This window comes from Microcebus murinus, chromosome 29 (genome assembly GCF_040939455.1).
Source record: "Microcebus murinus isolate Inina chromosome 29, M.murinus_Inina_mat1.0, whole genome shotgun sequence".
Lineage (NCBI taxonomy): Eukaryota > Metazoa > Chordata > Mammalia > Primates > Cheirogaleidae > Microcebus > Microcebus murinus.
In genome coordinates this window covers 6,922,846-6,948,708 of record NC_134132.1, presented here as the reverse complement: position 1 = coordinate 6,948,708, position 25,863 = coordinate 6,922,846, and the positions used below count along the sequence as shown (strand labels likewise).

The window sequence follows — 25,863 nt, the reverse complement described above, 5'->3', positions numbered from 1 at the left end:
ACTCTGGGGATGGGACTCAGTAAACTTTAGTTAACAAGCCTTCCAGGTGATTCTGATACATGCTAAAATCAGAGAACCACTGCTTTAAAATAAAGATTGTGTTCTGGGTTGTTTGTTTGTTTGTTTTTTTCTATCTCCCTTAATATGATTAATTATTTTGATAAATTTTCTTCCTCTAAAACCTTTTCATTACAGAAATTTTCATCCAAAAATGTTGAAAGCATAGTATGAATGAAAGTACAGTGATTTAACAGTTGGGACATTTGTAGCATTTGGTTCATCTATCTTTTTTCTCTCTGAACCATTACAAAGTCAGTTATAAACATGGCAACTTATTTTCAGTATTACACCATATTTGTCTAAGTTGCAATATTACTATTTTTTTTTTGAGACAGAGTCTCTCTTTGTTGCCCAGGCTAGAGTGAGTGCCATGGCGTCAGCCTAGCTCACAGCAACCTCAAACTCCTAGGCTCAAGCAATCCTCCTGCCTCAGCCTCCCAAGGAGCTGGGACTACAGGCATGCGCCACCATGTCCGGCTAATTTTTTTTTGTATATATTAGTTGGCCAATTCATTTCCTTCTATTTAAAGTAGAGACAAGGTCTCACTCTTGCTCAGGCTGGTTTCGAACTCCTGACCTCAAGCAATCCGCCTGCCTCAACCTACCAGAGTGCTAGAATTACAGGCGTGAGCCACCACGCCCGGCCTTTAGTACCATTATTGCATCCAAGAAAATTAACAGTAATTTTCAGATATTATCTTATATTGTTCATATCCAGATTTCTCTCAATTGTCCTCTTACTGTCCTCTGTAGCTTTTTTTAAACCAGCGTAATTTTTTAACCACTGCATTTTATTGTATTATATCTTTAAATTTGTCCTTACTCTTTTCTCTCTCCCTGCATTCCTCCTAATGCAGTGTCAGTTAATTTAGGACAAATGTCAACTAGGGTTTCATGGGCTATTTTCAAGTCTGTGGATGAGCTTGGAGGCAAAGGGTATCAGTGAACTCCCTAAGAGTTTATGCAGTATTTTGTGTTCCTGTGTTTATACGTGTTTTTTACTGAAAAAAGAAGAATAGATTTAAAAAAAAAAAAAAAACTCTTGTAATTTTATTTATTTATTTTTTTTTATTCTTTCTTACTGGCAGATATTAAGAGTATCTTGTAATTTTAGATTGTAACTGGGGTACGTGTTTGTGAGAAAGGGACAGAGAGAGAAGTGACTATTTTGCTGTATTTTAGCCACATATAATTTATAAAATTATTCATAGCTACATATCTGTAACAGGTCAGCAAATATTTGTGAATTGCCAGCCGTGCCGTCATTACTAACCAGTACATTAATACATCAGGGCCGGGTGCGGTGGCTCACGCCTGTAATTGTAGCACTATGGGAGGCCGAGGCGGGCGGATTGCTCGAGTCCAGGAGTTCGAAACCAGCCTGAGCAAGAGCGAGACCCCGTCTCTACTATAAATAGAAAGAAATTAATTGGCCAACTAATATATATAGCCAAATAATATATATATATATAGAAAAAATTAGCCGGGCATGGTGGTGCATGCCTGTAGTCCCAGCTACTCGAGAGGCTGAGGCAGGAGGATTGCTTGAGCCCAGGAGTTTGAGGTTGCTGTGAGCTAGGCTGATGCCATGGTACTCACTCTAGCCTGGGCAACAAAGTGAGACTCTTGTTTCAAAAAAAAAAAAAAAATCAGTTCATCTAAAAATATTGAGTGCTGAATTGATCAGAGATGATAGATTCTATGTCACTGTGCCACAGGATATCTTAAAAAAAATCTCAAGCAATTTCTATAAACGTCTAGATACTAGGGTTCTATTTAATTAAAATACAGGGTAAACGTTGGATAAATAAAAGGTTAATTTAATCTTCAACTGGTATACTGTATTCAATGTTTTTATGTATGTAGAGTGGATGTAAGTCAGTATTGTATCTTTAGGTCAAAAATAAGGGTATAGATTGAATTATTTTTGGTTTGATTGGGATTTGAGGACTTTATTTTCTTTGTTTTCCCTACTCAGCTTGTTATATAATGTTTTTCTTTTAATTAGCAAACTCGAGAAGTGAGTACCATGTACTATATCATTTAGATATGATCTAAACTATATCTATGTATGTTTATATATTTATATCTATATAAAATCAGAAACATAACCTTAGATTGCTATGCTGGCAATATGAACAAGAACACAGGAAATAACCCTGGTATGTGTAGGAGTCAGGGAAAATTTTTAACGGAGTGACACTGAAGTAAACTGGTCATTCAAAGATGAATTCCTATTTACCAACAAAAGAAAAAATTGAGAGAGAAAAATATGTTCTATAAAGTGAAATATTTAAAATTTTAATGCCTCTCTGACCTGCAGGTGACGAAGGGACTATGCCAGCGGATATAGCCACCTTACTAAAGACGTCAATGGGCCTGTGAAGTCAGAATTGGGAATTCCTAATTGATGAGGAAATATCAACTTGGTGCACTCAAGGACATTTACATTATGGTGACCATGGGGTTTATGGACATTTATAACTTTTTATAATTTCCATATTGCATTTCTCATACTATGGACAACTTTTTTGCCACTAACTGAACTCTCCGGATGCTCACACGTGAAATTTCAAAAAAAAAAAAAAAAAGCCACAAATATGAAGTCCTGAAGATGTTGAATAATCATTTTACAAAGCAGTTTTCTGAATGGGGATTAGTTGGTGATTGTTTGTAACAAATACGCTAATGCTTTAGAAATGTCAGTATTTTTGTAATTATTTCTACCTCCAAATATATATATATATTGTCTTTCACTGGATAATGTGTGTAGATTTTTACATGTGCCTTATTTGACAATGCTTATGTCTTGTTTTTGCTTGTCTCATTTGAAGTTCTTTTTTATTATGTTAGTTTAAAACTGCAGCTGTATAGATTATATAGCTTTCATTTTATTGCTATTTGAAGCAGATGTTCACCAATGTCAACAAGAACTCAACCTGAATTTAAAGGTGGCATTCCATATACTAACACCCCCCCCCAGGTCCTCTCAAACACTTCTGTTAAAACACGTTTGTTTGGCTAGGCACTAAGTTGTTTTCCAGTGAGTAGTAACGAAAGAAGCCCATTTCTTGCTCCATGGATTAATTCCTTCTGTTCATTTCCCAACCGCACTAATTGTGCTTATTACTCTGCCTACTCTTGTGCATGTTTTCATTGATTTCCCTCTCCTGGCTTTTGCTTCTCTTGAAACTGTTGCCCAGTCACTTCTGCTCCAATTCTCTTCCTCTCTAAATCGTAGTTTATTCCTGCCACAACTCCACACATCAGCAAAATGTTGGTGACATTTTCCAGCCCGGCAGAGCAGATTAAAGTTATTTCACTGCAAAGCAGACTGAACGTGACTTCGTATTAAGGCAGCATTAGGTACTGCATGGAAATAGGTCGTTACCTTTAAACTCCTATCAAAATATCATTTGCCAGTTTCCAGAATTTCCAATACAGGACCGCCTAAAGAGAAAGCCATTGTTCAATTCCAATTCAGTGTGGGTGACAAAGTGAAAGTTAGAAGAAGTAAAGTTGTCTATTTGATATTTAACTCTTTATTAAATCTTTCTTTAACTTTCTGCCTGTCAGTCTATATTGCTGTTTTTATTATACATCAGTTTCTTTGTATAACTTGTGAGTTTCAAGTGTTTTGTTTTTATTATGTAAATATCCTTATAAATAAACTTATTTATAAATGAAAGATTTGTTAATTTTTGAAGATCATACTTTTCAAGGCATCCTAACTTGTGAAGAGGCTAGGTAATTTAACCCTCTGCATTTAGAAGGTGAATAAAGTTCTCATAGTGATTATTTAGATACTATAGATTCTGAGAACTCACAGCTTAGTAGACTTAACCCAATCTTGAAGGTATATTGAACAGACTCGATATATTTTAGCGTTACAGGACTAAAAGGATTCTGAAAATGTTAATCCTACCTCCTACTGCATCACCTGCCCAGATTACTTAGTCAAATCATTGGGAACATTACTTTTTAAAATCTCGTGATGGATTTCTCATAACTTTTTTGTATTAATGTATTTTCAATGATAGGCTATTTCCTTTGTTGTTGTTATATCCATATTTTTATCTCTGATGATATGTAGTTGGGTTCTTCATGTAATGCTCTATTATGTCTTGGGTTTAATAAAAGTATTTGTGACCTTAAGTTGTATTTTCACACCCTGTTTAATATTTATAACCCTCCTTTTTCTTACCCGTAACAATATATAAAATTGAGCGCAAATGAGATCATCTTATGTGCTTAACAATTGTTTATCAATAAACTAGAATTTATTACTTAGGATGTATTCTCATTATTCCCTTCATAGGGCCGATGCCAGTGAATATTGTGATCCATGATCAGTAAGGAGCAAATGAAGCCACAGTTGTTGGAGTAATATCTTAACCAACTGAAGTGACTTTTGTTTTGTTTTTTGTTTTTTTTTGGTTTTTTTTTGAGACAGAGTCTCACTTTGTTGCCCAGGCTAGAGTGAGTGTCGTGGCGTCAGCCTGGCTCACAGCAACCTCAATCTCCGGGGCTCAGCGATCCTACTGCCTCAGCCTCCCGAGTAGCTGGGACTACAGGCATGCACCACCATGCCCGGCTAATTTTTTTTGTATATATATTTTTAGTTGGTCAATTAGTTTATTTCTATTTTTGGTAGAGACGGGGTCTCGCTCAGGCTGGTTTTGAACTCCTGACCTTGAGCAATCCGCCCGCCTCGGCCTCCCAAAGTGCTAGGATTACAGGCGTGAGCCACCACGCCCGGCTGAAGTGACTTTTGTAATGCAAGTCACACAGGGATAAAGGTGCCTTTGTTTTTATAACTGTTTGGGACCCCACAGACTTGTAACTTTATGCCAGTAGATATTTATATTGAAACATTACTATTGTTCCCAGCACTAAGTGTTATCGTATGGTAGACAGAGAGAGGTATGAGGACATTTGGTTTCCATTTGTGTAATAACCTTATGTGCAGCCCTTAAGCAGTCTATAAAACTAATAATTGACTCTTCTAACTTTTTTCCCAAAATGTTTTTTCTTTCTAATTAACCACTTCAGTACGAGCATCGACTATAGTCGACAGCCACAGATTAACGCACACAGCTGAGCATCAGCTATAGTAGTCGACAGCCACAGGTGAACAAACACACACGGTGACTTTAAGCAACAGCCGTGATACGAAGGCACACAGCCGAGCATCGACTTTAGCCGACAGCTGTGATACGACTTTTCTGATTTTTCATTTATCAAAATAAAATTGTGAACATTTAAAAATAACGTAATGAGAACATACATGTATATGTTACCTATTCTGATTTACATTACAAGTAAAGCTGCCTGTAAAGTAAAACAAGCTTTCAGTGCTTTAAAGCTTTCCTCATCACACAAGAGCAAAACCGATGTGTTGTCAATGCACAACACAAACTATCGTGCAGACTGTGAGTGCCGGCTGTGGGCAGAGTTTCTCGGCCGGTGAGCGCTGTACCAAAGTGGTTAAGCAATTTCTGCCCCGATTCCCCCACCTAGCCACTTCCCTCTTTCTCTGTAAGCAAGAAGACATTTAATTTGGGTCTAGGATGAGTTAGGAATATGTTCTCCTTTGTTGCAAAAATATGACCTAAAGGTTACGATGGTGCTAAATATTTCCTTATGAAACTTGCATTTTATGTTTGAATTATGATTTGTATAAACACTTAGAACTGATTATCTTACTTTGGATTTTCATAATTTTGCATAACTGACTTTATCACTTTTACTAAATTCTGTTTTCATTAAAGCTTGTCAGAATTTAATCATGTGGGCTGGGCATGGCAGCTCATGCCTATAATCCTACCTAGCACTTTGGGAGACTGAGGCAGGGCGATCACTTGTGGCCAGAGTTTGAGACCAGCCTGAGCAGCATAGCAAGACCTAGTCTGTACAAAGAAATAGAAAAATTAGCCATGCATGGTGTCACTTGCCTGTGGTCTCAGCTACTCAGGAGGCTAAGGCAGGAGAATTGCCTGAGCCCTGGAGTTTAAGGTTGCAGTGAGCTGTGATAATACCACTGCACTCTACCCAGAGCTACAGAGTGAGGCCCGGTCTCAAAACAAACAAACTAAAAAAGGCCGGGTGCAGTGGCTCACACCTATGATCCTAGCACTCTGGGAGGCTGAGGCGGGAGGATCGTTTGAGCTCAGGAGTTCCAGACTAGCCTGACCAAGAGTGAGACCCCATCTCTACCAAAACTTGAAAAGATTAGCGGGGCATGGTGGTGCATGCCTGTAGTCCCAGCTACTCAGGAGGCTGAGGCAGGAGGATCACTTGAGCCCAGGAGATTGAGGTTGTTGTGAGCTAGGCTGATGCCATGGCACTCCAGCAGGGAGACTGTGTCTCAAAAAATAATAATAATAGACCGGGCACGGTGGCTCACGCCTGTAATCCTAGCTCTCTGGGAGGCCGAGGTGGGCGGATTGCTCGAGGTCAGGAGTTCGAAACCAGCCTGAGCAAGAGCGAGACCCCGTCTCTACTATAAATAGAAAGAAATTAATTGGCCAACTAATATATACAAAAAAAAAAAATTAGCCGGGCATGGTGGCGCATGCCTGTAGTCCCAGCTACTTGGGAGGCTGAGGCAGAAGGATTGCTTGAGCCAGGAGTTTGAGGTTGCTGTGAGCTAGGCTGACGCCACGGCACTCACTCTAGCCTGGGCAACAAAGCAAGACTCTGTCTCAAAAAAAAACAATAATAATAATAATTCAATAATGAGGAGGGAAAAGGCCATGCATAAGAGGGAAGAAAAGTTATTACCTTCATTATTTAGAGTATTATTTGAATTTTTGTTAAAGGCATTTTTTTCTTTATACTGCCTTAATTACATGATGGAGGGCATTGTAATGAGATTCACTCATTATCATTTGTGAACAATCAACTAATGTCAAGAAAATTTGATGCAAAGAATCAAGGTACTTGGGAAATGTATTTTCTTTATATGTGTAATCTTTTATAATTAATTGATAAAGTATTTAACATTTTTCTCTAATTTTATAGAACATTGTTGGGAAGAAAGAAATATCTTATGTAAGATCATACCTATCTGGGCTTTTTCTTTTTTTTTTTTTTCTCCTTCCTTCCTTCCTTCCTTCCTTCCTTCCTTCCTTCCTTCCTTCCTTCCTTCCTTCCTTCCTTCCTTCCTCCCTCCCTCCCTCCCTCCCTCCCTCCCTCCCTCCCTCCCTCCCTCTCCCTCCCTCCCTTCTTTCCTTCCTTCCTCCCTCCCTCCCTTCCTTTTCTCTCCTGCACCCTCTCCTCTTATTTGGCTTCTCCAGTCTGTTCTATTTCCTCTGCACTGCATTTCAAGTGTATGACCATCTATTTTATTAGTGTGTTTCCATATATGATGTGACATACTAAGAGTAACAGTACAGTGTTATAATATTAACATATAAATTAAACTAAAATTTGATGTCCCAATATTATATTTTAACATGGATTTCTGGGGGATAATCTAAATGTTATTTGGAAGATTCTGTTTCAATGACTCGTTTATAGAGGCAGTTCTTATTTTGCACAGTAGCATGGAATTGTAGCAATTTTCCACATCAGCAATGAATTCAATCATTGGAAATGATTGACGTGGAAATTGTGGAAAACAATAGTCACTGGGGAAAATTGTGATTATCCATGACCTTTGAAAAATCTTGTCACCACATTAAAAACGTTCTTATTGTTGGTTATGAATGTAGAAGTAAGTGAAAAAAATAGCAAAATTAGTACAGCAGTCCCCCCTTGTCTTCAGGTTCACTTTCCACAGTTTCAGTTAGCTGTGGTCAACCATGGTCCAAAAATATTAAATGGAAAATTCCAGAAATAAGCAATTCATTAGTTTTACTCATTCTGAATAGCATGCTGAAATCTCGTGCCTTCCCACTCCATCCCATCCCGCCCAGGACCTGAACTATCCCTTTGTCCAGCATGTCCATGCCATCTGTCCTGTCCACCCGTTAGTCACTTGGTGGGTGCCTCGCCTATCAGATTGAAAACCATGGTATACGTAGGGTTCCATATGACACATGACTTCAGGGGTCCACTAGGGGTCTTGGAACGTAGCCCCCCGTGGATAAGGACTTTATTTTAAAAAATTATCAACAGTACTTTGGTACTGTCTTGTCTAACTTAACAAGTGAGCATCTTTTTTATACCCTGGCAAATTTTCATAACTTCTAAGTTGGGATCACCCTCCAACATTTTAATCTCTGTTTCTTCTTCTTCTTCTTTTTTTTTTTTTTAATAGGCTTTATTTTTTTTAGAGCAGTTTTAGGTTCACAGCAAAACTGAGCAGGAAGAACAGAATCCTGTCCACACATGTGTAGCCTCCCCTACTATCAACAGACTGGTAATTTGTTAGACTTGATGAGCCTCTGTTGCTACATCATGGTCACACCAAGTCCATAATTTACCTTAGGGTTCATTCTTGATGGGGTACACTCTGTGGGTTTTAACAAATGCATAATAATATGTGTCCACCATTGTGATATCATACAGAATAGTTTCACTGCCCAAATATCTGTGCACCACCTGTTTATCCCTTTCTTTCCCCAAACCTGGCAACCACTGATCTTTTTACTGTCTCTATAGATTTGTCTTTTTTGGAATATCACGTTGTTGGAATCAAATGGTATATACCCTTTCAGATTGGTTTGTTTCACTTGGTAATATGCATGGAAGCTATTGGCAGTTGTAAATGAAGCTGCTGTAGATATTCACATGCAGGTTTTTGTGTGGACATGTTTTCAGGTCATTGGGTTAAATATCAAGGAGTGCAATTGCTGGATCTTAGGGTAAGAGTATGTTTAGTTTTGTAAGAAACTTCCAACTGTCTTCCAAGGTGGCAGTAACCATTTGTATTCTCATAAGCAATGAATAAGAGTTCCTGTTGCTCCACATCCTCACCAGCATTTGGTGATGTCTGTGTTTTGGATTTTCACGATTCTAATTGGTGTGTAGTACTATCATTTTAATTTGGAATTCTCTAATGGCATTATATTGTGCATCTCTTCATCTGCTTCTTGCTACCTGTATATCCTCTTTGGTGAGGTGTCTGTTGAGGTTTTTTACCCTTTTTTTTTTTTTTTTTTGAAACAGAGTCTCACTTTTGTTGCCCAGGCTAGAGTGAGTGTCATGGCATCAGCCTAGCTCACAGCAACCTCAAACTCCTGGGCTCAAGCAATCCTCCTGCCTCAGCCTCCTGAGTAGCTGGGACTACAGGCATGTGCCACCAGACCCAGCTGATTTTTTCTATATATATTAGTTGTCCAATTAATTTTTTCCTGTTTATAGTAGAGATGGGGTCTCACTTTTGCTCATGCTGGTTTCGAACTCCTGACCTCGAGCAACCCGCCCTCCTCGGCCTCCCAGAGTGCTAGGATTACAGGTGTGAGCCACCGTGCCCGGCCTCTTTTACCCATTTTTTAAAATCAGGTTGTTTTGTTTTCTTGTTGAATTTTGAGAGTTCTTTGTGTATTTTGGATAGTATCACTCCAGCATTATCACTTTTTGTTCTTTTGCTGCACTTTCATCTTTGTACGTGAGTCCCCTTTTGATTATTCACTTTTGTAAAACGTGAAACAGATGCATCACCCAGAAACAAGCAGACAGCACAGCTACACACTTCGCTGTCTATGCATGAATCCTAAATGTGCAGTGACCAGTCACTGTCAGTCCAAAAGAAGTGACAAGATTGGTCATTAATTGGTCATGACATGCATCTGTTATTTATGTAGTGATTTGTGGACTGACAAACCAGCAGCAAAGTTTGGATTTCATGCAATTACAGTTATAGACTGTGGTCACAGAAGTCCAAACCATTTTTTTTTTTTTTTTGGAAACTGGTGTTAACCAAACCATTGTGAATAAAATCCATGCATGTTGGAACCGCTGTAAAGCAAGGTATTACAAACAATTTTTCCTCGATTACAAATGATGTTAAGTTATTCTGAAAAATAAAAAAAGATAATGGAAATGACATGCAGGTTGGTTTGTTATCTTTTATTTTATTTTATTTTTTGAGACAGTCTTGCTTTGTTGCCCAGGCTAGAGTGAGTGCCATGGCATCAGCCTAGCTCACAGCAACCTCAAACTCCTGGGTTCAAGGGATCCTCCTGCCTCAGCCTCCTGAGTAGCTGGGACTACAGGCATGCGCCACCATGTCCGGCTAATTTGTTCTATTAGTTGGCCAATTAGTTTCTTTCTATTTATAGTAGAGACAGGGTCTCGCTCTTTCTCAGGCTGGTTTCGAACTCCTGACCTGGAGCAATCCTCCCGCCTCAGCCTCCCAGAGTGCTAGGATTACAGGCGTGAGCCACCGCGCCAGGCCTTGTTGCCTTTTTTAAAGCAGAATGTGGCTAAAGTGAAAGTCTTGGTGGAGCTGGAGAGGGGTGTGGCAGACTGTAGCTATCCTCACAGGAGGGGCGCTGGGAGGAGTGACCAAGCTTGACGGCAGTGTGTACCCGCTAGAGTCTGGTTTGGGGCCTCTGCCCTATCCAGGAAGCGATGGCAGGAATGGCTTGGACTTTCTTCTGTAACGTCACCAGCCTGGGATGGATGTCCAACAAGTCAGGTTTAAACACCAAAAGTGTGGTACTGCAAATATCCCAGTAGAAATCTGCCCAGGTCACCTATTTAAAGAGACAAATTTTTCATTTGAACAGGAAAGGTGTAACTTTATCAGCATTCCAAAATTAAACTTAATTTCTTAATCTAAAAGGTATAGTTTCTTCTAAACTCAAAACGGTCTTGTTATTACCAAGAGCAAAATGTGTGTATATTAGAGATTTAGATAATTACACATAACGTCATACTTCCAACACCCGGAGGTTTCCACTGTTAACATTTTAGTGTCTAAGGTATTTTTCCATGCAGATAGATAGATGGATTTTTACTAACATGAAATCTTTAAGGTACATACTCCTCTGTAACTTGATCCAGTCTCCACCTCTCTGTGACAGTATGTTTTCTTCTAATAATCAATCCATATTTTTCCATTGATAAGGGAAACCCCCATTTATTATTTGGCACATGAGACCCCTGAGACCCCTATCGTTTATAAAAGACGTACATCAGCATAATAGTCACCTGTCACCTGGCCCATCAAACTGGTCTACTGCCTGGCGTCAACATAACGCTAAATCTATTGTCTGGCGCATCAACATGATATTAACCTATTGGTGACACATCTACTAACCTACACCTGGTGCCCCATCCCTCAGACCACCCCAACTTAATAAAAGTGGGGAAAATCGGGTAGACGGTGCTCAGAATTTGGTGGCGAGGCCCCTGTGAGCCCGCCGGCCTTGATTCTCCGACTCTCCGTGTGCCCCTCGGTTTGTCTTCCGGACCCCCGCTGCAACACTTGCTGCAACATTTTGGTTCCCTGACCGGGAAAACCCACCACGCTGGCCTCTTGAAGCCACCGCTTCAGGGCCGGGCACAGCGACCGGCGGGACCGCGGTGACAGAAGGGAGCCGGCGTCAACCGCCATTTTGGGGAATATCTTCGCTCCCCGGAACTCCCGTCAGTCAGCCGCGGGGCGGACTGACCCGGACTCGCCGGAGGGACGGACCAGTCAAATCAGTCTGGAAGCTTCCGACCAGGTGAGGTCCGGGGACCGCCCGAGCCAGGCCCGTCAGACGACGGAAGAGGAGCTTCGTCCCCTCCCGAGAGCAGGGGCGTCCCAGGGCGGGAACTGGGACTCCGCCCGTGTGAGTGAGCGAGTGAGCGCGACCGTCCGCGGCTCCACGCTGCGGCCGGCACTGAGGGTCCCCACCTGCGGCTCTGCGGCGGGGCACAGCGGTGAGTCACTGCCCAGGGGAGCGACCGGGCCGGGCTGTGCGGGCACAGCTTCGCCACCACGCGCCTCGGTTCCCCTGAGGGACGCTGCCAGGCGGACACCCAGAGAAACGCCCCCTTCGTCTGTGAAGCTGCGACGCCAGTCCGGGGTCTGGGGTGGGCGGGTCGAGTCTAGGCCTGCAGCCCCTAAATGCGCGCTAAAGAGCTTCAAGAAGGGTCTGACGGGAGACTAAGGCGTCACGCTGAGTCCCGGTGGGCTCAGGGCCGCTGTGAACGGGAACGGCCCACGTTCGGGCGCCTGGCCCCCAGCAGGGACCGTGGACCTCCCCACCGCGCAAGCAGTCTGGGGACTCGTGACCAGGACTCCCGGCCACCCCAGCCAATTCCCTTACATGATTCATGGCTAGAGGTTGCTCAGTCCACGCCCCCTGGGGTCCCGTTCTGTGCTAATAAGGGACAGAGTAGGGTGTTTGTGGCCCAAAGGACCCGAGACTCCAAACTGTCCACGCCCATCTAGCAGGAAGCTCCTGAAGAGGATGGACCACCGCCGCCCTACATCCCTACCGTGACCCCTCCAGAAGTACCCCGAGTCCACCAGACACCTGAGACCCCTATTGTTTATAAAAGACGCACATCAGCATAATAGTCACCTGTCACCTGGCCCATCAAACTGGTGGGCCAGACACCCGCCACCGTCAGTCTCCCCGTTGCCAGCTCCGGACCAACCCGGTGCCGACACTCCCCTCGCCCTCGGGCTACTGTCAGCTCAGGCCCCAACTGCAGCCCTCCTGGTGGCCCTGCGTGAGGTGCGAGGTCCGGTGCAGGTTACAGACGATGGGTCCCTTCAGCCAGGGCAGCCAGTACTGTGCTACCAGCCCTTCTCCACCACTGACCTTCTGGACTGGAAGCCCCACACCCCGCCACACTCCGAGAAACCTCAGGCCCTCGTTGACCTCCTGGAATCCATCTTCCAGACCCACCATCCCACTTGGGAAGACTGCCGCCAGCTCCTTTTGACCCTTTTTAACACAGAAGCACAACGCCGGGTTGTCGCTGGGACCCGGAGGTGGCTGTAGGACCAGGCTCCAGCAGGGACATTGGACGTTGAGCAGTGGGCACAGAGACCAGCACCCGAGACTAACCCAGATTGGGACTTCAACTCCCCGAGCGGACGAGATCGGAAGGTCTCGGGAAGCTGTCCTCCACGGAGTCCTCGAGGGAGCCAGAAAACCAACCAACACGAACAAAGTCGCTCTGATCACCCAGAAGCCGGAGGAATCGCGGAACAAATTCTACAAGCGCCTTGTGAGGCCTACCGAGTCTACACAGCCTTCCACCCAGAGGCAGCCAAAAATGAGCGATTGGTGAATGCTGAGTTTGTGGGGCAGTCCTATGCTGACAAACGACGGAAACTCCAGAAACTTGACGGGTTTGCGGGAATGGACGTCAGGCAGCTGACGGAAGTGGCCCAGGTCTATGTTAATCGAGACCGGACTGCCCAGAGGGAGAGCGACAAGGGAATGAGCAGAACGCTGCTCTCCTGGCCGCTGCCCTCGGAAGACCTGAGCCAGCCGAGAGAGCCGGCCGCCACGGAAAGGAGGACCCGGGAGACGAGGGACCCTGAAGCCCGACCAGCGCCTGGTGTAGGGACTGTGGTCACTGGAAGCACGGATGCCCCAACAGAAGAGCCGCCCACTGCCAGACAGGAAGCTGCCCAGGGGCTGCCAGCAGGAGCCGGGGACCCAGGACCCCGTAGTCTCATTGGGGTCGACTTGGAAGAGGACCAACCGGGCTCCCTGACTCTTGGCCCCCCGGGAGGCTGTGGTCACAATGGAAGTGGGGGGCCGACCAGTAACATTCATGGTGGACGCTGGGGCAGAACGCTCGGTGGCAACAACCCCGGTAGCTCCACTTACAAAGCGGGAAACCGCCATTGCCGGAGACACAGGAACTCGAGTAGCTCCACCCTCCTGCCAGTCTGGAACATGCTAGATGGGGCTGCCAGATAAGACATGGATTCCTGTACATGCTGACTGTCCCCTTCCCCTCCTAGGTCCAGCTGTCCTGAACACACTGGAAGCCCAGGTCACCTTCCACCAAGAAGGACCACGAGCCTCACGCTCGGTGCCCTAGAGACTCTCATAATGGCAGCCACCCTCCTGCCAGTCAAAAAGCCCAACGGAGGCCGAGGCAGGCAGATCTTTTGAGCTCAGGAGTTCGAGACCAGCCGGAGCAAGAGTGAGACCCGTCTCTACTAAAAATAGAAAGAAATTAATTGGCCAACTAAAAATATATAAAAAGTTAGCTGGGCGTGTGGCACATGCCTGTAGTCCCAGCTACTCGGGAGGCTGAGGCAGGAGGATCGCTGGAGCCCAGGAGTTTGAGGTTGCTGTGAGCTAGGCTGACGCTTGGCACTCTAGCCAGGGCAACAAGAGTGAGACTCTGTCTCCAAAAAAACAAAACAAAACAAAACAAAAAGCCCAACGGAGGTAAATACCGGCCTGTCCAAGACCTGCAACTGATTAATGAGGCTACGGTGACTCTCCACCCGGTGGTACCGAATCCATACACCCTCCTGGGCCTCATTCCTCCCGATGCTGCCTGGTTCTCCTGCCTGGACTTGAAGGATGCTTTCTTCTGCCTGCCGCTGGCTCCGAAGAGCCAGCCCCTGTTCGCCTTCGAGTGGGAGGATCCTCAGGCTAGAAGGATAACCCAGCCGACCTGGACGCGGCTACCACAGGGATTTAAAAACTCACCAACTGTATTCAGGGAGGCTCCAGCCCTGACCTCATCTCCTTTCTGCGAGAAGAAACCCGCTGCACGCTTCCACAATACATCGATGACCCCCTTCTAGCAAGCCCAGCCAGAGAAGACGGCCTCCGGGGAGCCCGGCGCCTGCTCCAGCTGCTCACTGACACCGGATACAAAGTCTCCTGGGAAAAGGCACAGATCTGCAGGCAGCAGAGAAGTACCTGGGTTTCCACGTCACTCAGGGCGCCGGACACTGGGACATGAGCGTGAGCACACTGTCTGTACAATTCTCAGGCCGAATAGACATCCTAAGCCTAGCCTTGTTCAGAGTCAGGTGCACACCGGGGCCCACAGGATATTCACCCCTTGAAATCCTGTTCGGTAGACCTCCCCCACTCATCAAGCAATTAAGGGGAGACATTAGACAACTAAAAAAATTAAATACAAACACACACCTCCAATCCTTAGCCAAAACTGTGCTCCATATCCACCACACTGTCCTAAAAAAAAACCCCTATTGCCCTGGGTCTCCCTGTCCACCCCTACCAGTCAAAAAATCTAGTCTGGGTAAAGGACTGAAAAAAAAAAAAAAACCTTTAGAGTCCACCTGGAAGGGTCCCCATACTGTGATACTGGCTACTCCCACTGCTGTTAAAGTTGCAGGTGTCACTCCATGGATCCATCACTCCCGAGTGACAAAGGCTGAACCAGACAACGAAACTGGTCTCTGGACTGCACATCAGGACCAGCAGAACCTACGAAAGATCCAGTTTAACTGTCTCCCAAAGAGGACAGCCACACCCAGGATTAAACAGAAGTAAGTACGACCACTCACCCTGGCCCTCACTGGGGTTGTGGTGACTTTACTGGGGACTGGAGTCTTCTCGGTAGCTCTGGGAGACTGGACTGGACTGCAGAGGGCGTCTCTCACTGTGGTGTTTTGGCTCATCATAGGATGTCTGCTCCTGCCTCAGTCCCCACCCTCCTCTTGGTTGGGGCACTTGCCCTAACAACTAACTGTGGCAGGGAAACCCTGCCCTGAGGCCTGTTATGCTAGGACTTAGACTCCCTCCGTTAACAGGATCACTGGAGGCTTCTGGACCACGGGAGGTTTCACAGTCCGCACCTACATGCCAAAGACGTGTTATAGGCAGGCTCAGGTGTGCCACAGTGGGGAAAGGAATACTGGACTGGCACCATTATGGGCCTCTGCATACTGAGCGTGATTATAAAATTTATAGACAACTGTAACCTAAAAAATAACAGCTCGAATAATGGCCTTACGAGGCTACCACCCACTGGGAAATGATGCCCTATAGTAGACATATAAGGGCATCAAAGGCAGGAATGATGAGGGACACCCCCATCTGTTACTTGGTGCATCAGGGACGGGGGACCCTGGCCACTCTCGGAAGACCCACATCGGCATAATACTAACCTGTCATCCGGCCCATCAACTGGTCTACTGCCTGGCATCAGCATAACACTAAATCTATTGCCTGGTGCATCAACATAATGTTAACCTATTGGTGACACATCAACTAACCTACACCTGACTGGACAGCAAGACATGACACAAGCCCCTTCCCTGTTGCAGCTTTTATTTTAAAAGGGGAAAGACACTCAAATATGCAAACTGACAGGGGTGATGAGAAGTAAAGTGAGATGAACTATCAGTTGGTCAGGGAAGACTTTTAAGAGGCAACATGTAAACCAAGGCTTGAATGATAAAGAAGGATCCAGAAACAGCGATCTGGGGAACATCCCCAGATGCTGGAATAGCATTAAATTGGATATAGATTTTTTTTTTTTTTTGAGACAGAGTCTCACTCTGTTGCCCGGGCTAGAGTGCTGTGGCATCAGCCTAGCTCACAGCAACCTCCAACTCCTGGGCTCAAGCGATCCTCCTGCCTCAGCCTCCCGAGTAGCTGGGACTACAGGCATGCGCCACCATGCCCGGCTAATTTTTCTATATATTTTTAGTTGGCCAATTAATTTCTTTCTATTTTTAGTAGAGACAGGGGTCTTACTCTTGCTCAGGCTGGTTTCGAACTCCTGACCTTGAGCAATCGTCCCGCCTCAGCCTCCCAGAGAGCTAGGATTACAGGCGTGGACCACCGCGTCCGGCCTAGATACAGATTTGATTTGGGGGCAAGACTACTCGTAGGTGGTGGTGTGCTCCTCTCTTGGAAAGCCTGTGGTGTCTGGTTGTCTCACTTTTTGTGATTATTGGTCATCGGTGCATAAAGCCATTAATTCTTCCAGGGTTGGAAAGCAGTGATGGTTTATTTCAGTCTTCTTATTTCTTAACTGGAATACTTTTTTTTTTCTTTCTCTTTTTTTTTTTTTCATTGGCATCTCCCACTAACTGGAATACTTTTTTTTTTTTTTTCATGGATTTTTTTTTTTGGAATACTTTTATGAAGAGAAACTTTTCCAACTGATTGAGGTACAAAATGCTTTTTGCTTTGTCCTAAGATAAAGTGCATCATGAGTGTATACTGTGATCTGTAGTGCAAGTTCAGGAATAAGGTGTTTCCTTAATCTTACTAATCAGACATCTCGATCTCCTTTCTCCCACACTGATGTCGGTTCTCAGTGACATCAAGACAATTTATTTCTACACCTATAATATAGGTATAATAATACCAGAAAAACAGTACCAGTAGTGCCTAGCCTCGAACTCCTGACCTCGAGTGATCCTCCTGCCTAGGCCTCCCAGAGTGCTAGGATTACAGGCATGAGCCACCACGCCCGGCCTCAGTAGTGCCTAGTACTCCCACAATATGATTACTGAAAACAGAGTATGAGTTTTATTTTTTTGTTCTGAGAGAATATGTCTTGAGATATTTAATCAAATTACTGTGTTTTACCAACGATGACTGCTATTTCTTGAAGTAGTTCTTCACTAACAGAGTACATGTGTATTCTCCGTGTGCTCTATGCATCTCTTTGGCACAGTTAGGTTCGTTGGTTTCATTTTCCTTTTGATTTTAAAATTTTTGTTGTTGATATATAATTACATAAAAATATTTCTTTTGCTTTTTGAAGAAAGAAAAATAAATAAATAAATAAAACAAAAAATATATTTTATGGTCCCAAAGTCAAATCTCCTAAAACAGGCTTATTTAAAGGAGTTTAGCTCTTGTCCCTGCTATATACTGTATTCTCTCCCTATGGGTAATATGTTTTCAGTAAGTTTTTATCATTTTTTGGCTTGTCCTTTTATATTTGCTCATATCTTTCAAGATATAAAACATACTCACAGAATTACCAATAAGCCACTCTTTATTTCCTAAATATGTGTCCAAATCTTGTAGAAGATGAGGTGCCTCCTGAGTGAGCAGCTCATTGAACATCTGATCCTAGAAGAGGGAGAGAATATCACTTTAAGAATAATGAGAAGAAAAATAATATGATATGCAGAGGAAGCAGATTTCTCCATTTTTACTTTCCCAATTGATTTCAGAAAGGAAGAGAAGTGGCTACATTTTTTTCCCAAATATATGATACTATAGAGATTCAGGTCTGATTCTCTATAGATCTTAGTCATATCTTTATTACTCATCAATTAAAAAATATTTTTGTCACCGGTTCTTAGAGTTTCCTTGGTATCATGACTAAATAGTTCATAGGTAAAATGTTTTACCTATACAATATTTTTTATGATTTTTATCTTAATTTTTATTAATTCATTATGTTTTTAGATTTCTAAAATTCCCCTTTTCCTTAACCTAGCTCCCTTAGAGTTAAATAGTATAACTGAAGGTAAAGAAATGCATTTGATTTTATAAGGCTACACTCCTCCATGTTGGCAGTTAGTCATTTCATCATTGCATTTAACAGGTAGTATCATAATGAATTGCTATTTCCCTCTTTGGCCTGCCACTGTTCCTTAGTATGAGATTTATCAGCCTTGAATATCATTATAAAATGTTATCCAGTTTACCCCCTTTGATATATTATGTAACTAATATTATAAACCAAATATTAATATCCGTAGAAAGGGAAATCTTTATAAAACAACATGTAAAACATCCATTCTTAAAAACTGTTTTTATACTATTACTTAAAGCTCTGAAAACCAAAGAACTTATTCATGTCCTCTTTCTTGATAAGAAGTGTTTCCTTATATATAAAAATTTTGGCTGGTCCAAGTCTTGGTTATGAAATATTAGCCAAACTAAAAAATATAAACTGTTTATATGTCATTTATTAATATGTATAAATGACATATAATGAAATCCAACCTTTATTTATTTATTTATTTGTTTTTGAGACAGAGTCTCACTCTGTTGCCCAGGCTAGAGTGCCGTGGCATCAGCCTAGCTCACAGCAACCTCAAATTCCTGGGCTCAAGCGATCCTCCTGCCTCAGCCTCCTAAGTAGCTGGGACTACAGGCATGCGCCACCATGCCCGGCTAATTTTTTCTCTATATTTTTAGTTGTCCAGCTAATTTCTTTCTATTTATAGTAGAGACGGGGTCTCGCTCTTGCTCAGGCTGGTTTCGAACTCCTGACCTTGAGTGATCCTCCCACTTCGGCCTCCCAGAGAGCTAGGATTACAGGCGTGAGCCACCACGCCCAGCCAAAATCCAACCTTTATTAAGATGTCAGATAGTGGATAACTACCTCACTGATTTTTTGATTTACTTCCTGTTATGATTATGACTTAGCTAGATTATTTAGATTACCATAACATAATGCCTCATATTCATAGACTACAATTTGCAAAAGCATTATTACGTACAGGTTAAGTATCCCTAATCCAAAATAGAAAATGCTTCAAAATAAGAAACTTTCTGAGCTCTGACCATGACACTCAATGGAAAAATGTTCATTGGAGCATTTCGGATTTTGGATTTCTGGATTTGGAATGTTCAACCAGTAAGTATGACACAAATATTCCAAAATTTGAAAAAGAAACAAAATCTAGCATCCAAAACACTTCTGGTCCCAAGCATTTTGGAGAAGGGATCTTCAACCTGTTTTTACAGATGTTTGCCAGATCTATAAACTGAAGCTTAGAAGAAAGTTTGTCATTATTTTGACTGTATGCTCTTTATATAAGGTACTCTCTGGTTAATATGTTCATAGTTTTAAATAAAACATAAGTGTGCGCCTGTAATCCTAGCTCTTGGGAGGCCGAGGCGGGCGGATTGCTCAAGGTCAGGAGTTCAAAACCAGCCTGAGCAAGAGCGAGACCCCGTCTCTACTATAAATAGAAAGAAATTAATTGGCCAACTGATATATATATAAAAAAATTAGCCGGGCATGGTGGCGCATGCCTGTAGTCCCAGCTACCCGGGAGGCTGAGGCAGAAGGATCACTTGAGCCCAGGAGTTTGAGGTTGCTGTGAGCTAGGCTGACGCCACAGCACTCACTCTAGCCTGGGCAACAAGCGAGACTCTGTCTCAAAAAAAAAAACATAAGTGTGAATACTGCTGCTGCTTACATGGATTTTGTGAGCTGAAGGAAGGAAGGGCCTTGGGCCAGAACCACATGGCACTTTCCACAGCTCAGCTCAGCCTGTCAAAGGTACTCTAATGGCCAACTTGGCTTTCCTCGAAGAGCTAGAACCGTCAGGCAGTTGAATGGCACAGGATGTGGCTTCTGGAAAGCTCTTCAAAAACTCCAGTGTGCATGCCTGGGAAATTCCATTCTTCTAATGTGCATTTCCATGGCTTCAGGTACACCAGCATTGTGTAGATGCAGTGCCAGATAAAACTATTATAACATCCTGCGTTACTGACTTATCCTTTACCCCAGCTTCTCTTTACAAGTTTGGTGAATTATTTCAGTCTAATGAAATGTAAATTCACAAACAGCATAATCGCTATTGTTTAAGGTTCATTTTAAAGAACACCAAATGAATATAAAGAAGAGGAAATTTGATTATACATCATTGTTTTCCTGATGCATATTTTTAGAAATATGTTTCCTGGGCTGGGCACATTGTCTCATGCCTATGATCCTAACACTCTAGGAGGCCAAAGCGGGAAGATCACTTGAGACAGGGAGTTCGAGACTAGGCTGAGCAACATAATGAGACCCTGTCTCTACAAAAAAATACAAAAATTAGCTGAGTGTGGTTGGTGGTGCATGCTTTCAGTCCCAGCTACTTGGGAGGCCAAGGCAGGAGGATCACTAGAGCCCAGGAGTTTGAGGCTGCAGTGAGCTATGATGATACCATTGCACTCTATGCTGGGCAACAAGAGTGAGACTGTATCTCAAAAAAAAAAAAAGTTTCCTGATTATACTTGGTGAACTCAGAATTTCCTGCCTTTTCTTTGACAGAGTTATAGAGCAGGAGATTTTTTTTTGCCCTAAGAAATCGTTGCTATAGTCTTCTAACAAATGACTTTTAGGGGTTAAGGGAGGTTTGTATATATCTCCAAAGCATTATTTTAAAATCCATGCTGCCAAATCATTTTGTATGAGAACCAGAGCATTAGAATTCCCTCAGTCCTCAACCTCTACCCCCACCCTGTTCTTAAGATGAGGAAACTGAGACATGAATACATTGAATAACCAAGATAACGCTAATGCCAAGTTCAAGGATTGTCATGGTGACCAATATCCAGAGACATATTTTGCCTTTATTTATTTATTTTTTTTTCTTGAGACCGGGTCTCCCTCTGTCACCAGGCTAGAGTGCAGTGGTGTCATCAGAGCTCACTGTAGCCTCCAACTTCTGGGCTCAAGCAATCCTCCCACCTCAGCCTCCCAAGTAGCTAGGACTACCAGTGCATGCCACCCTGCCAGGCTAATTTTTCTTATTTTTTTGTAGAGACAGGGTTTCACTATCTTGCCCAGGCTGGTTTCAAACTCATGGCCTCAAGCAGTCTTCCCACCTTGGCCTCCCAAAGCACTAAGATTACAGGCATGAGCCACTGCTCCCGGTTGCCTTTAAATTTTACTTATTGGAAATGTAATTATTAGCAATGAATACTGAAACATCTATAATTATTGTCTATATTTGATAGATTTTTAAAGCACATATAACAAGAATATTTTCACTGTCCATCTTAACTACATCAATATTCTGCCTGTGAAAAATTTCACCTGACCACAAGGTGGCAGCAATGCAACTCGGTACCGAGAGACTAAGGGCTGAAATGTGCAGTTTTTGTTCTACAGCCGGGTCTTGCTTGTTATTAATAATTATATAGTCTGTAGCTATCAGCAATGTTTCTCCAACACAGTATCCCTTCATATGATTTATTCATGAACTTGGATTGTTATGTCTTATGAAATTGTTTTTTGAAGTAGGTATGTAAGAGCATTGTTATTCTAATACAAAAGTAGAATGTTAGTCATCATAAATATTCAAAGAATATTTTCCTCTGGGAGGTGGCCTCTATTATGGAGTTTCAGCCACCAAAAGGCAGAAAATAGAGAAGTAGAGAATGGCAAGCCCATGAGTTGGTAGACTGTCTGCCCATCAGGAGGGTCTTTGGTGCATGGAACAAAAGTTTTAAGGCCAGGCAAGATGGCTCATGCCTATAATCCCAGTACTTTGGGAGGCCAAGGTTGAAGGCTCATTTGAGGCCAAGAGTTCCAGACCAGCCTGAGGAACATAGCCAGATCCTGTCTCTACAAAAAAAACTTAAAAATTAACCAGGCATGGCCATGTGCACCTGTAGTCCTAGCTTCTCAGGAGGCCAAAGTAGGAGGATCCCTTGAGTCCAAGAGTTTAAGGTTGCAGTGAGCTATGATGGCACCACTGTACTCCAGCCTGGGCAACAGAGTGAGACGCTGTCTCAAAAAAAGCAGAAAGCTTTAGACACTTTTTTTCTAAATTGGGGAGTAGGTATCTATTTGTCTCTGCATTTATAAGGATCTGTAAAATATAGCTGCCATATCTGACAAATATAAGGAAAAAGAATTAGCACTGAACTATAGGATAACACTGTACTAATTATAATAACTAGTATTTATTGAATGCTTTCTACCTGGCCAAAGGTACATAATGCTAACATTTAATCCTCCCAACACACTTCAGAATCTGTCATCTCAATTTACAGAGAGTTTGAACTCTAGATGGGTGGCAAAGTGACAGCTAGTAAGAAAGGAATCAGCATTTAAGCCTGGCAGCCTGACTGCAGAGCCCAAATGTATTTGTGTCAAAAAGTTGTTATGTTTCTATTATCCAACTGAGCTTTATTGTCCTAGTCAGGCAGATGTGTGTGTCCCCTTAAGTATGTGAAAATACTTTTATATCTAAATATCTCTATTCAAATCAGAAGTTCCTAATTAAATAGTATTTAGAACAAATACTGTTTAAATAATACTAAATAAATAGTATTTAGAATAGTGTAAAATATGTACTTAAGTAAATTGACAAGACTACCTTCCATTTGTTGCTCTGTGCTGTGCCTTTTACCCACAGGGCTATGGCTTTAGCTTTATTATGTACATAAATGTTTGTGCACAGCTGTTTCTGAGCAGCTGCTGGCACCGTGGCATCATACCTAGTAGTTAAAGAATTTGGGGTCTGAGTCAGAGTGACTGCCATTTGAATTTCTTGTGTACCATGTTAAGCTATAATACCTGCTGCTTAAAAGGCACTGCGACAGGTTTGGGGGGACATCAGTTGAATAATACAGACATGATTCTATCCTCGTGATACATCTAGCTTGAGACAAGCGACAAACAAGTAGACACGAGTTAACATAGAGGTGGCAAGGAGTGTCCTAAATGAGACCAGTAGGGAGTGGTAGTTAACAGACCAGGTCTGTTTAGAGTTCTGGGTAAAGAAGACGGATTCGAAAAACATATATAAATTTTGTTTTCACCCCCAAACCACAGTCATGCATATTTTTAAAAAGATTAAACGCACAAGGACATGGAAAAGAGGAGAGGAGCCGTGAAGCTGTAGTGCAGGGGAGGCAATGGCACCTGCAGAGGGAAAGCCGAGAACCAACCCCATCTGCGACAGAAAATCATCAAACGGCCCGGAATAGATGGAGAATTGGGGTTAAGGAGAGGGGGAGGGGATACAATGCAGATTGGTGGGAAACTATTTAAGCAGCAGTTTCAACATGAGATTTCCTCTTCATTGTGCACTGCTAGATGCCGGCCCCTTCCCCATTCTTAGCAGGATCCTGGAGAGGGTAAAAGTTTCTGGGCTGGGGGATGTCACATGTTATATAAAAATTGGAGAAGTGAATGAACATAGACATAGTGGTATCAGAAATACCCCCAAAACAGCCTCGTGATATTCAAAATCAACAATGCTTGGAGCTTTGAGTAAACTTTAAAAAATTTTCTCTTCTTTATCATGGATTATAAAAGATAAGTCTCACTCCTGAGAAAAGACAGACAAAGAGGGAAAAAAGCAATTTTGCACAAACATATGTTAGGTAAGGAGATAATATTATACCCATTAAATAAACAAAATAACATTTTGAAAGGAAAAAAACACCATAAGAAAGAGTTCTGATAAATTTAAAAACATAAAGAAACATCAGAAATTTAGAATTCAATAGAAGGATTGATGAATAAAGTTGAGGAATTGTTCCTGAAAGTAATGCAAAAAAAAGCAAAGAGATAGGAAATAGAAAAAAGATCTGACACATGATTCTATTAATTGGATAATGAAACATAGAAAATAATAAGGGAGGAAATCATCAGTGAAATAAATGAAGTTTCCTCTAACTAAAGGACAAGATTGAGTTCCAGATTGAATGGGCCCAACAAGAGGATAGGACAATGGATGAAAACAAGTTCATACCAAAATTCACTATTGTACAATTTTAGAACTCTAAGGGCAAGTGCTCTACCATCTTTTCAGAGTAGAAAAGTATAGGCCACACACAATAATTAGATTGGATTCAAACATCTCAAAAGCCAAAAGACCATAGTTAATGTCTTCCAAATACTAATGAAAAATTACTTTCAACATAGAATTCCATACCCAGCTGTTCTACGAAACAAGTATGAGGATGCAATAAAAACATTTGTAGACAAATAAGGCCCCAAACTTTCATTTCCTATGATTGGTAAGCTATTGGAGGATTGTTCCACAAACAAACAAAAAGAGGACAGAAAACAGGAGAATGAACCCAGGAAAGACAAAAAGAAACAACCGGGATGATAATATCCCAGGATGACAACTGTGCACTGAGTGTCCAGGGCAACCAAACTGGAAGGAAGTAGTGTGGCTTGCAAGGTAGACATGTCCACACCGTCTGTCATCATCATACCTGCTGTCATCAAACCTTAATCCTAACTTTTGGACTACTAGAGGATGTGCCCCAGTTAAACAATGGCATATGTGAAGAAAGAGGACAGCTCCGGGAAACAGGACTGCAACTGCTCAGAACAGCATCCTTGGAATGACGATGAAAGGAAGTGTGATGATGACAGCTGTCCAGAAAACGTAGAAAGTGCCACAGAGGAGAATGGAGGTCTCCAAGACTGATAGCTCCAAGAAAATATTGGAAACAGTAGATGATCTGGTGTCATTAACCTCGTGGAAAATCACATTGGCAAGCTATTGGATAGTGTGGGAAGATTTGGCAATAAAAGTAAAAAGAAAAAGAGAAGAGGCAACTACTAACTTGAAGGAGGAAGAATGAGAAAGGAATTATTACTAAAGTATGCTACAGTGCACAGTCTGTATAATATTTGCATATGCATAATAATGCATAATATTTGCATATGCATAATAACCAAATATTTTAATACCATTATATTGGGAGCTTGGAGAAGGGAAGCAGAGAGGATGACTGTCTAAGAGATAAATTTTTATTACAGGTTAAGTATCCCTTATGCAAAATGCTTGGGACTAGAAGTTTTTAGATTTTTAATTTTTTCAGATCTTGGGATATTTGCACATACACAATGAGATATCTGGGGATAGGAACTAAGTTGAAACACAAAGTTCATTTGTGTTTCACATATATCTTATACACTTGGCCTGAAGGAAATTTTATACAATATTTTAAATAATTTTTTGCAATAAACAAATTTTTTGTTAGGTATGTATATGTAAAATTCTTCACTTGCTACTTACCCCGATGTGTTATGAAAAAAAAAAAAAAAAATTCTTCACTTGTGGAATTTTGGGCTTTATTTTGGATTTTGGACTTTTGGATTAGGAATGTTCAACCTACACTATCATAAGTAGTCCATAGAAACTGTTCAAAGTTGGGTCAGTCAAAGAAAGCCATATTTACATATCCTATAGAAATACATATAGAAATATGGAGAGATGTAAATCCTTAATGA

The 25,863-nt window shown here is 42.3% G+C and overlaps 2 protein-coding genes across 7 annotated transcripts in view; one reads left to right on the top strand and one right to left on the bottom strand.

The window, feature by feature from the left end:
* SMARCAD1 (SNF2 related chromatin remodeling ATPase with DExD box 1) overlaps positions 1-4,350 on the top strand; it is a 76,266-nt gene extending 71,916 nt beyond the window's left edge. For all 6 annotated transcript variants that reach the window (XM_075998694.1, XM_075998695.1, XM_075998693.1 and 3 more), the window contains one exon: positions 2,384-4,350. In XM_075998694.1, coding sequence (XP_075854809.1) covers positions 2,384-2,445 — 62 coding nt within the window. In that variant the 3' untranslated portion in view covers positions 2,446-4,350. The remainder of the gene's footprint in view (positions 1-2,383) is intronic.
* Positions 4,351-10,062: 5,712 nt separating this feature from the next.
* Positions 10,063-25,863, bottom strand: part of HPGDS (hematopoietic prostaglandin D synthase) — a 28,325-nt gene continuing 12,524 nt past the window's right edge. Inside the window, exons 5-6 of the mRNA XM_012763587.3 lie at positions 17,895-17,993; positions 10,063-10,706 (exon numbers count right to left, since the gene is read on the bottom strand). Coding sequence (XP_012619041.2) covers positions 10,542-10,706; positions 17,895-17,993 — 264 coding nt within the window. The 3' untranslated portion in view covers positions 10,063-10,541. The remainder of the gene's footprint in view (positions 10,707-17,894; positions 17,994-25,863) is intronic.